Source organism: Dipodomys ordii, unplaced genomic scaffold, assembly GCF_000151885.1.
Source record: "Dipodomys ordii isolate 6190 unplaced genomic scaffold, Dord_2.0 Scaffold51, whole genome shotgun sequence".
NCBI lineage: Eukaryota > Metazoa > Chordata > Mammalia > Rodentia > Heteromyidae > Dipodomys > Dipodomys ordii.
In genome coordinates, this window is record NW_012267267.1 from 7,901,333 (window position 1) to 7,914,197 (window position 12,865).

Consider the following 12,865-nt stretch of genomic DNA (forward strand, 5'->3'; position numbering starts at 1 on the left):
GGGGGGGAGGGGGGAGGCTTTGAAGTGATGTGAAGGGTAAACAAAAGAGGAGGCTGCAATGCTTGGTAAGAAATGTACGCATTATCCTGCCCATGCAATTGTAACCCCTCTGTACAGTATATTCACAAATAAAATTAAATTAAATTAAAAAAAAAAGATTTGTCTCAAAAACAACAAATTAGGCCAGCCACTGGTGGCTCATGATGTAATTCTAACTACTCAGAAGGCTGAAATCTGAGGATTACAGTTCAAAGCTAGTCCAGGCAGGAAAGTCTGTGAGATGCTTATCAATTAACCAAGAAAAACTGGAAGTGGTACTGTGGCTCAAAGTAGTAGAACACTAGTTTTACATGGTAGAGAGCTAGCCTTGAGCAAAAAAGCTCAGGGACAGTGCTCAGGCCTCGAGTTCAAAACCCACAACTGACCAAAAAAAAAAAAAACAACCCTCAAAACCCAACAAATTAATTAAATAATAAAATCACTTGCTGGATTTAGATCTAAATTAGATATGGTCAACTTAAATTAGATCTAAATTAGATCTAAGTTAGATCTAAATTAGATATGGTCAACATATACACTATATTTTAAACCATTGTAGAGTGTAACTTAGTCTCATTTTCTATATCTTTAAGTCTTCATTTCTTACAGTGTGATGCATTTGGACATTAGTTTCCTAGTAGGATGGGGATGAGAGCAACTGTTGCAAATGTGATAATATTTTAACTGCATTTATGTTATCATCTCTTATGATCTGAAATCTTATACTTGCCGTAACCTTTTCACAATATAAATACTTATTTCCAGAAGAGGAAAGGCTGGTAAACTTACCTGCTTGTAGTGGAGGGATCTTTACTATATTATAAGCAATTGAAAAATTTTTCCCAAAGCAATTACCAATGTTGTAAACAGTCCCATCACTTTCAATGTGGGGATGAGCAGTGGCTCCATTGACTGAGACATACTTACAAAGATCAACCTGTAGAAGGAGAGCAATGTCATCCATGTTAAGAGAAAGATGATTGTCCTTAGGTTTGATCCCACACTATTGTACTTTGTCTTTCTTTTGATCTTTCTATTCATCTATCCTCTTTCAGGTTCATCTGAAGTCTTGCCTTTACTTCAATCCAGGACTTTCCTCTGACCTCTATCCTGACTATCTGGACTTCTGAAATCTAGATTTCTCTGTCACTGTGCTCTGCACTTGATACCAACCATATATACTGCTCTGATTGATCAAACAATGATGTATTTGAGTCCTGGGACTTCTGTATATTTCTTTTATTGTATCATAGTAAGTTGTTTGGTATTCAATAAAGTTTGATTTATAAAAAACAAACTAAAGCTATGTCTCTTACTTTTTTCTGATCCTGGGGATTGAACTCAGGACCTGAGCACTGTCTCTGAGCTTTTTTTTTTCCTGAAGGCTAGTGTGTTACCATTTGAGGCTCAGCTTCATTTATGGCTTTTGTCTGATTACTTGGAGATTAGAATCTCATGGACTTTCCTGCCTTAGACCGCTTGAACCAGGGTCATATGATCTCAGCCTCCTGAGAGGGTTATAGAAATGAGCTACTAGTATCCAGCTTAATTATTACTCTTTTTTATGGATATTCAGATTCCTATTTTATAAATAAAGGATATTATAATCCACCTCTATACAACCATGACCAGAACTCAAGATATATTGACAATTTTTACTTTTCTAACTTAATTGTTTTTATTTAAAATGTTGAAGCATTGTAAACAACTTTCAGATTCCCTGTCACTTATCCCTTATGCTCTTTAATGGATGGCTCAAGTGAGGGAAAAAAGACATTTTCTTCCTTGACTACAATGCCAGTCATCCAGTGTCGTGTACAGAGTATACACTGGAACTGAAAGGAACTTCAAGATTTGTCCAGTGAAAACCTTAATTAGGTGAGAAACAAGTTTCTGAGGAATAAACACAATTTTTTTTGGGGGGGGAGCAGTTGTAGAGCTTGAACTCTAGGCCTGGGCACTGTCCCTGAGCTTTTCAGTTCAAGGCAAGTGCTCCACCCCTTGTGCCACAGTGCAACTTTCAGCTTTCTGGTGGTCAACTGGAGATAAGAGTCTCACAGACTTTCCTGCCTGGGCTGGCTTTGAACCACCTCCTGAGTAGCTAGGATTATAAGCATGAGCCACTAGCTCCCAGCCACAAATATTCTGCACTTTAATTTCTTTTAAGAAATTAAAAATCTTGGCCTTTCAGTTTTCAGAAGGACACATTGAGGTATCAGAGAGGTGAAACGTCTTGTTCAATGATGCAGAGGCCTGTCATGGTATATCAGTACTAGAATTTCTACCTAGACCCTACCCAGTAACATTTTGTTGAATGAATAATTAATGGAGTGTTTGATTAGGAGAATATTTTTAGCCCACTCATCACTGAGTTCATAACTGATCATCTAGTACATGCCAGGAATGGAACCACCACACAGGGAAACAGAAAAGATCCTTTCTTTTGGGAATTCCAGTTTAGACCTATGTGGTTCCACTTGGTAGCCACATAGCAATATAAATGTAAATTAATTGCAAATCAGACAAAATTTCAAATTCAATTCCTTAGTCACATTTGCCACATGTAAAGTGCTCAACAGCATTTGGAAAATGCAGATATGGAACATTTCTGGCTATAACATAAGCGCCGGCCATGAGAAAAAATGGTTCCTGGAAAGGTCCCAATCAAGAGCAGTGAGTGTGGAACCGAACCTGCAAAGGCCATCTAAGCTAGAATGGAAGCTTAGACAAGCTTCTTGGGGGCAATACCTCCAACTGATGCTGGAGAGATGAGGAAAAGTTAGCCAGGTAGAATAGAATGACTCTTCTAGGAAACAGGAATCATGATGTGAAAGCATAGTATTGGGAAGTGGTGCATTTCATCTGGGAATCACCAGTTATGCAGCAAGATGTCTGGGAAGGTTCATGCACTAGGGGAGTGAAACTGAACCACTTTCCTCCACCCCCATTTGAACTTTTCCTTGAAACTATGGGGGTTCTGGATGTAGATGGTTCTTTTGTATTGGCAGTTTTACATGTGCTGAATCAAGGAAATTGTACTTTGGGGAATCAGATATTAGTGTTGTCAGTAATAGCAATTTTTTTCTAAATTAAAACTCTTAGGTGAATTCATGGTACAGTGCTATTCACAGTGGAAACTGGCCCACGACAAAGTCTATTCTACAGACAAACTATAGCTGCTACATTTCCAGTGGAGGCACTGTGTAATTGAAATACAGATTCAGTTAGAGTAAGAATTGTTTAGAAACTCAGCTTTCACATACACTTGAACATAGTCATACACACATCAGAAAGAAAGAACAGTATATGTTAAACAGTATATGTAAATAGTCTGTTGATAATTGTAAATAGTTCCAATAATGACTGAGACTTTCCATTTCTACTACCACTTCATTATACCTCTGGTCTGTTTCTTACAATTGAAACATAAATATTGTACACTTTTCAGGGTAACCTGTGATGTTCCAATAATATTTACATTATGTAGTGTTTAAGTCAGGTTAAATGTATCTGTTTTCTCTAACATTTAAGGTTTTATGGTAAAATATTAAAAATGGTTTCTTCCAGCCTTTTAGAATATACATTAGTGTTATCTATAGTTTTAAATTCCAATATTGGCTATCCTTAGCTCTTCTGTCCTCCCATAAACACAGTTCTGCTTATGTCATTTCTTTAAGCATACTTTCTGTAGACTCTCATTAGCAAATCTACTTATTGCAAAGGTGTAGCCCACTATTCAAGCATTTAGTTTTACCCCACACTGTGTTCCACTATCACCCTTGACATCAAACGCCCCAGAAGACAAACTCCTACTGTGGAGTGGTACTGCTTCCTACTGTTAGGTCTGGAAGTATTGGAGGGAGGGCCTCCACTGGGAAATGTTGCAAGTCATGCCCAGGGAGATTATTCCCAGTTTCTATGACCATTTACCCACTTCTGTATCTTTGCTTAGTTGTAACTCCTCCATCTTGAATATCCTTTCATCAAACTCACTGAAGTTTTACTTTAAAACAAATTTCTGGCTAAGATGCAAGCTTCCTTGATCTGCCTCCACCGGTGGGAAATAATCTATTTGTGCTTTGTTACATTTCCCTTTTTGTAAAGGACTCGTCAAATGTGGTATTATGGCTGTGCTCCACTTTCATTCTTCAGTCTCTGTATTGACCTTCCTAAAGACATTTGCAATGCTTTGCAAGTATACGTTAACAAATGTTGATTAAAATTATGGGTCCATTTTAAGGAATGCTACATTGATACTCCCAAGTTCTTTTAGTTATTTCCTGATATAGCTATTATTTGTGCCTGTGTTATTTCATTTAAGGTAAAGCTTTATGTTATTGCAAGAAGGGGCAAATTGGTACAACATATTTGCCTAAAACCATAATAGCAAGGTTTCCAATTTTAATAGCTATAAAATGTTGAACACCCACTGTGCACTAGACCCATCCTATTGTATAAAACCTGGCAACTCAGACCTTATTGTCTTATACTTATTGATACACCTCTTGCATTTGGCAAGCATTCTGATACATGGAAAGTACTCAATAAGCATTTATGTTGTACATGAATGTGTGATTATGTTAAGAATTTTTTATGGCTTTCCTCCAAATCATGTAAGTATTTAAAATGTCCTGAATGAAGAGATCAATTTCATCTTATGTTGTATCACTAGTATTGGTAGAAAACAAGGTTTTGATTGAATTCTAAATTCCAAAATTTAAATTCCTAAGCAATGACACCTAAGCATTGCATTGTACCTGCTTAATTGTCTCCAAGGTTTCTGGATTAATCTTTGTAATGAAGTTGGTCTCTGTGCAGGCATAGTAATCTTCTCCCACTGGGTAGATATTTACAAGGGCATTGTCCGTCACTTCTACTCCTCTAAAGTAAGAAAAAAACCTGCAGAAGCAAATGAGTTTTTCAGTTCAGTAATTTTCAAGCTGTAAGAGGAAAGGGGTTGTTGTAAAATATCATGAATAACATGCAGCTTGGTTTCAGTAACCTGGAAAATATATTCTTGCATGGATCTGGGAAAGCACAGGTGCCAAATTCAGTGATGACGATCCTTTTCTCAGTCATTGCCCGGACATAAGCATCAGTGCGGATGAACCTGAAAAGCATTGAGACATAGGAAAGGGTCACATGCAAGGGCCCTCACTGCATTCATGTAGAGCTTAGGATGAGCTTTTATCAATGAGCTTTTATCAAACTAGGATCAGAAAGCCATAATATGAGGCATAAAGACACTGTCTGTCCCATTTCTTGGAGTGGCCCAGGGGAGCTTAAATATAGTCTTCTAAGCCTTATAGTGACAGATAAGGAAATTATGGTTCCAAAAAACTTAAGTGATTGGCATATGAAGCTGAGCTGGCTTTGTAGAATTCAGACTTGGTTAGAATCAGACAAAGTGAACTTTCCCTATGGGAAAAGTTTTCCATGGGTATTCTAGTATTTCTAACTCTTTTTTTATCCTGGAACTTGATAATGTACATATAGGGGGAACCTAGATGCTGTTGTGCTAAATTATATTCCTTTAAATATCTTTGCTTCCCTCTTGGGCTTTGATTCAATTTTAGAATTTATTTTGTGACATTTTGAAAATGGATATTCTTGAATTCTATCTCTGCATAGGTAGATCTGCTGACCTGCATCCCACATTAACTGGCAAATGTTGCCTAGGATTTGTCATGTGAAGAGGAACAAGGTCTTTAGAATGTATGAGAAAGTTATTTTCTGAACTCCAAAACTTGCTCTCATAGGTAAATTTTTTGGTTGGTTTGACCGGTTTTATTCTGTCACAGCCCAAGGTATCCTGAATGGTTCAGGTCTTCCTTTTGATGTCTACTCAAAATTCCTGGAATCTGTAGTTATCGACAAAGCCATTAACACATGAGAATATTGAAGTGAGAGACACAAGTATTGTATTGGCATGAGGGCTTCTTAGAGTGATGGGCTGGACCTCCAAACTCTTTAGCAATAACTTCTTGTTTTTGGAGCACTCCTCTTTTTGGTATCTCCATGATACCCCCTCCCTACTCTCCTTCCAGTCCTTTCTAATTATAAAAAGTAAAAGGAATCAAGATGGGCGCTGGTTGAATAACAAAAACTTGTGTTATTCTAGAGTACATTCCATGTGCTAGACCCTATACTGACAATAATCTGGGCAATGAATCTGCCAAGTGGACTTTACTAATTCTCCCTTTTACAGATGACAAGATCAGGAATTAAAGGCCAACATTTTGTCAGGCATCACTAACAGAAGCAAACTGTGGTGGATACAGGATTTGAAGCCAGGCTAGAACTTAATGCTAGATCTAGCTCCCTCATTGTTTTATGATAGGGTTCCCTGGCATCTACTAGACACACTGATCAAGGAAGCTTCTGCAAAGGAAGTTGGTACATAAGTCTTCTTTTGGATGTACGAGGGGGAATATATGGTAGAAGGAACTGAGCTAGGCCTTTCTCCGGGGAGAGGAGTGGACCGGATACTCCCTTACCTTCTATGGTATGTGACATGTCCTTCCTTAAAGTCAAACTTGTGCAGGAGGGCTTGGCCATCAAACAGGTGGTAAAATGGTTCAGATCCAACTTCAAAGAGTCCTGGCCCACATCGAAGGAGGCTGCCAGTGAGCCAGAGGGGTATCCTGCCTGTGATGAAGTTAGACAGAGAGCATTGCTTCTCGGTCTGGGTTCATTCTTTGTAAGTTGGAATGGTGATACTAGCAGCCCCATTGGGCAGCCTCTTCTGTCGAAGGCTGGCAGTGACTTCTGTTCTCAGCAACCATGCTGGACAGTACTGAGACAGTGTCTGCTAGTCTGAGTTTCCTTTCACTAGGAAAGCAGATGGTGGGAAATATGTCAACACCACAGAGTTTGGTTAATGGGTTGAAGAAGTGAGATAAAGGCATCTTGAGGTGAGGAGAATTCTCACCTTAACTCTAATCCATCTCTAAACACAATTCCATCTGCCTTTTTGCCATCTTACTTTTTAAAGGAATTCAAAAAATGTTAATGTGTTTTAATGGACTGAAGGGTAGAGGGATGAACAATGAGAAGAGCAAAACATTTAAAAAGGTGAATTTATAGAAGAAACCATTTTAATGAAACAATAGGAATACTTACTGGCTTTTGAAAATCGAGAACTTGGGGCTGGGAAGGTGGCTCAGTAGTAGAGTGCTTGCCTTGCATGCATGAGGACCTGGGTTCTATTCCTCAGCACCACATAAGCAGAAAACACTGGAAGTGACATTGTGGCTCAAGTGGTAGAGCATTATCCTTGAGCTGAAGAGCTGAGGGACAGTGCCCAGGCCCAGAGTTCAGGCCCCAACAACAACAACAACAACAACAACAAAAATAAAAATAAACAAGAAAATCAAGAACTCTGTTTCTCTTAGGGTTTGAATCAAAGTACCCAATGAAGATCAACTTCCTATAGCAAAAAGTGCATAGGGCTGGGTGTCAGGACCTGGATTCCAGTCAGGACATGCCATGAGCCTTCTTGGATCCTTAGTTTCCTCAGATGTAAAATAAAGTGTACTCAAGACCATCCTTAAGAGTGGTGAACACTTGACATAGTTTGAGCAATCTTTACTGAAAGGATGCATCATATCCATGCCAGGGGACCACCCAGAGGCAGGCAGGCACAGGAGAACGATTATTACAAGGTTTATTAGAGGAGCCATATTTGCCCTGGAGAGAGAGCACATGGCGACCTCCACTATCTCGGTAGCAGCAGTGCCTGAAGGTAGGAAGTGAGGTAGATGAGAGTTCAGGTTATGGATGGTGCGGGAGGGGCCAGCTGTATGGCTGGAACTCCAGGGAAGGAAGGGGCTCAGGTTTGGGTGGAGCTGAGAACCAAAGGTGGGCATAATGCTTACACTTACTAGATTAAAAATGTTTGAATGTAATTTTATTGCTAAGATGTTGTACAGAGGGGTGACTATTTCATAAGTCAGCTAATGAGTACAATTCTTTTTGAACAGTGTCACCCCTTCTTTTCCTACCTGTTTTCACTTCTTATCCCTGCCTACAAGTTGCATAGTTCAATTTTTATATAGTGTATACTGAATACCATAATTACATCTGTTCATCCTTCCTCCTTCCATTCTTCCTGGATTAAAAAGTGGATTATTTCCTATAGATAAATTTGACTAGTCTTTCTGATAGAAGATGAAGAAAGGTGTAGTCCCAGGCTTGAAGGAATTGCAGTTAGGTACCACTTATGCACATTAGTGAAATGAAGAAGTGAAATGAAGGTCAACAAGAGAAAATAATGAAATAAAACCCCTAAAATTCCAAATCCCCTTCCCTGTAGCCTCTAGAGATGCAGTTGATATGAAGACAAAGAAGAAAGACCTTCACAAAAAAGAAGATGGTGTCATGATGATGGAGACCTACCTGTGACATGAGCTGTGAGTGGCGTGGACAGTTCCTCCACAGTTTCAAACAGCTTCTTATAACCAGCCGCAGGGTGCTCAACTCTGCAATGGTGAGGAAGTTCATTTTGGTACTCTGGTAGTTCAAGGTCAAGGAGGAGGCAGCAGAGTACCAGGAGGGAAGGCACCTATGGCTCAATGCTAATGCGCTACTGCCAATCTGACCGCCCCCAGGGAGCATGGGAATGGGTGGTGGAGGGAGTGGCAGGGGCCAGTACTCATTACTGTACAGTTCTCAGAGAAGAGAATGGGGCTCACTTTAGGGTTTGCTTTTCATGTCATGGAACATGGTCCCTCTTTTAAAATCAGTTGTTATGTTAGACTTAATCCTAGCTTCTGTACTTTTCTTCTATTTCTGAAGACAAAGCAACGAGCTCTGATGTTGGCCCTTTTCTTCCTGGACTTTGATGCTGTCTAGGCCTTTCCCAGGATGTGCCCTGCCCTATGGACACGCTCAGCTGACTGTACTGCTGACTTTCTTGCATCATACAGTCATTTGTTTTGTGCCTACAGATTGGGAGACAATAGCATTTCAGATCAGGTAACTCATCCTCACTCACATTTATACTATTTTCTATGAAAGCCCAAGAGCTTTGGTGTGCTGGTGGCTCACACCTGTAAATCCTAGCTACTCTGGAGAATGAGTTCTGAGGATTGAAGTTTAAAGCCACCCCAGGCAGAAAAGTTCCAGTGAGACTCTTTTTTTTTTGTTGTTGTTATTGTTGTTTTTTGTTTTGTTTTGTAAGTTGTGGGGCTTTGTACTTTGGGCCTGGGTGCTGTCCCTGAGCTCTTCAGCTCAAGGCCAGTGTTCTACTACTGGATCCACAGCAGCACTTCTGGTTTTCTGGTGGCTAATTGGAGATAAGAGTCTCGTGGACTTTCCTGCCCTGATGGCTTTGAACCACAATCCTCAGATCTCAGCCTCCTGAGTAGCTCAGATTAAAGGCGTGATCTACCAGTGCTTGGCCCAGTGAGACTCTTATCTCCAATAAACTACTCAAAAAGTGGGAAGTGGCACTGTGGCTCAAGTGGTAGAGCACTAGCCTTGAGCACAAGTGGCTCAGGGACAGCACCCAGGCCCTGAATTCAAGCCCTAGGACCGAAAAAAAAAATCAAGAGAATAAGAATCTATATTTTTATGTATTTCCTTCATCTCCTTGCCTACATTCTATAAGTTCCTAGAGTGGGGATTCTGGTAGTCATCATAATTATTTATGTTTGTATATACCAGTATTGGGGCTTGAACTGAGGGTCATAAATTTTCACTTGGCTTTTTTTTGGGGGGGAGGGAGGGGTTCATGGCTGATGCTTTACCACTCGAGCCAGGACAACAACATGGCTTTTTTTTTTTGGAGATGGAATCTCGCAGATTTTTCTACTAAGGCTGGTTTTGAGTTGTGATCCTTAAATCTCAGCTTCCCGAGTAGCTAGGATTAGAAGTGTGAGTCACTGACACCCGACATTCATAATTACTTTCTATAAATCACTTTTACCACAAAATAACTTTGCATGATATTGATTCATTAAAATCTCACAACAACACAGTCCAGTAAGAAGTATTGTTATAGTAATTCAACAGATTAAAAAAAACAACCTTTAAAAATTTAAGCAACTTGGACTCAAAAATAAATAACTTACTCAAAGTCACACTGCTAGGAACTGACTGGCAAGAAGTGAAACCAAAGTCTGTCAGATATTTCTGTTGGTTGTAGGGCTTGACCTCAGAGCCATAGCACTGTCCCTGAGCTTTTGTGCTCTAGGCTAGTACTCTACCACTTTGAGCCACAGCTCTGCTCCCTGTCTCTGGTGGTTAATTGGAAATAAGAATCTCATAGACTTTCCTGTCTGGGCTGATTTTGAACTGCAATCCTCACATCTCAGCCTTCTGAGTAGCAAGGATGATAGACCTGAGTCCCGGGTGCCTGGCTTTGTGCGATATTTCTCTGTACATTACTGTTTTCAAGTTCCAGTGTCAGTCACATGACTCTCACCATCACTTAGATCTGAATTCTATACCTTTACTTCAATAGGGTAAGAAATTACGCTATTGAGACTGAACAGTTTTTTTTTTTTAAACATCATCAACCAATTCAATTCTTTCAGGAGCTCTTTGAAATAGCCCATTTACCATCTAGTGCCAGCACTAAAGCATTATTTAAATAAAAAAAAAAAACTCTCCCAGAGATACTTACTGTATAGACATTTTCTTCCAGTTCTTGTACCAACTGAAGAATGAGGAATCAAGTTCTCAGCCAGGGGCCTTTGTATGCCTTCTAATTCCCCCACCCCTCCTCCAGAAGGAGTTATGGCTTTGGGGGCTCCACCTCCTCAGCTTAGGGAGCAGAAGAACAGAGGTACCTTTCAGCACTCCTGATGTTTTAGCATTATTTAGGTTTGGTGTTTCCATCACAGCTTGTTGGCTGTTTTCCGGAGACCTCAATTCTTCCTAAGGAGAATAAGAAGCAGATTAGAAAGACCTGTGTAGGAGTGGCCAGCATTAGGCCTGAGCTGATCCGAGTTACCCAACTGGCACCTGACCTGTTTTCTGGCACCTATCTCCTTCTACCACCTTTGTACCCTCATCCCTACCCCCATTCATTTATTCACATTCTTGGCATTCTGATGTCTCTACTGAAGCTTCTTTATAGGAGAAAATTGGAGCATGAATACTGGCCACGTAGCTTCATCTTTTGCCCATCCCAGAGATTCTGTAAGCTACCTAATATTAAAAAGTTTTTTTTTGTTGTTGTTGTTGTTTTATTTTATTTTTGCGGGTCAAGAAATCTGAACTCTGGGCCTGGGCGCTGTTCCTCAGCTATTCAGCTCAAGGCTAGCACTTTACCACTTGAGCCATAGTGCTACTTCCAGCTTTTTTTTTCCTGCTTATGTGGTGCCGAGGGGCCTCATGCATGCAAGGCAAGCACTCTATCACTGAGCCACCTTCCCAGCCCCTACTAAAAGTGTTTTTGCATTGCTTTTTAATTAGCTGGAGTTTGTTTCCTTGTTTTAAACTAAAGCCCTGAGCTCTATAAAAGTAAAAAATTGATAAAGGATCATGTAATACATAGGAACATTGTGAGAGTGATATTAGACAATCCCAGAAAACAGAGAAAATATCTAAGCAGAGATAGGAAGAATATATTTAATTTTACCAGTCAAAGGACAAGTAAAGGACTGTTCAGACACGGCTTAAAGTTTAGATGTGAGTGTAATGCAAGGAAATAGCAAGAGATGGAACCATACAATCACGAGTCAGATTTTGTAGAACCTTATACCACATAAAGAAAAAAGACATATAATGAAGAGAGAAGGATCACTGAAATGTCTTATTCATGAGAGACTTCTCTTTTTTTTGTGCCAGTTGGGGCTTGAATTCAGGGCCTGGGCACTGGCTCTGAGCTTCTTTTGCTCAAGGCTAGTACTATACCTCTTGCATTCCACTTCTGGCTTTTTTGGTGGTTAATTGGAGAGAAGAGTCTCAAAGACCTTTCTGCCCAGTCTGGCTTTAAACCGCAATCCTCAAATCTCAGACTCCTGAGTAGCTAGAACTACAGGTGTGATCCTTTGGCACTCAGCTTGGTTTGTACTTTGTTTTTTAGTATTTGCATTTGTTAGTTAGTATATATTGGAATGTAGCAATGGGCAATTTAGGAATATAAATTAGAAGGAGGTACAGATGAAAGAATTGGAGATGGCTAGCACAAGAAGATAGATGCATTGGGGATAGAAATAAATGGTCAGGGTCTACCCTGCGTTCACTGTATTTGATGTTGGTATAATTTGTGGAGGGGAAGGGAAAAAACAAATCGTTTAAATAGGGATACAGGTGGACCCATTGCAACAATGAGATGTACAAATCGTTATGTCGAAAACAAACTTTACAACTTTGGTGGGGGGGAGAAGGATTGGGTGGTGGGCGGGGGGGGGAGGATAGGAAGGGATGGGAAGGAGAAACAAAGGAGGAGGCTACAATGCTTGATAAGAGATGTACTCATTATCTTGCCCATGTAATTGTAACCCCTCTGTACAGTATTTTCACAATAAAAAAAATAAATGGTCAGGTTCTAGAGATATTCAAGAAGCTTGATCAAACTTTGTGAGATTAATCTATTAGAGAAATAAAATGCACAAAACTATGATTACAGGTAATTACAGGGCTGGATTACAGGTAATTTACTGAGATAGAACACAGTGCATAATAGTGTGTGTATGTATGTGTGTATATGCATGCATGTGTACATATATGTTTGTGATTCAAGAAGCTTGATCAAACTTTGTGAGATTAATCTATTAGAGAAATAAAATGCACAAAACGATTATTATTAGGTCTGTATTACATGTAATTTACTGAGATAGAGCACAGTGTATAATAGTGTGTATATGTATGTGTG

General features: G+C 39.7%; 1 protein-coding gene across 1 annotated transcript in view; it reads right to left on the reverse strand.

Moving 5' to 3' along the window:
* Window positions 1-10,683, reverse strand: part of Rpe65 (retinal pigment epithelium-specific protein 65kDa) — a 24,103-nt gene extending 13,420 nt beyond the window's left edge. The window contains exons 1-6 of the mRNA XM_013020557.1: window positions 10,667-10,683; window positions 8,437-8,519; window positions 6,537-6,687; window positions 5,042-5,149; window positions 4,797-4,938; window positions 829-976 (exon numbers count right to left, since the gene is read on the reverse strand). Coding sequence (XP_012876011.1) covers window positions 829-976; window positions 4,797-4,938; window positions 5,042-5,149; window positions 6,537-6,687; window positions 8,437-8,519; window positions 10,667-10,677 — 643 coding nt within the window. The 5' untranslated portion in view covers window positions 10,678-10,683. The remainder of the gene's footprint in view (window positions 1-828; window positions 977-4,796; window positions 4,939-5,041; window positions 5,150-6,536; window positions 6,688-8,436; window positions 8,520-10,666) is intronic.
* Between the last annotated feature and the right edge of the window lie 2,182 nt (window positions 10,684-12,865).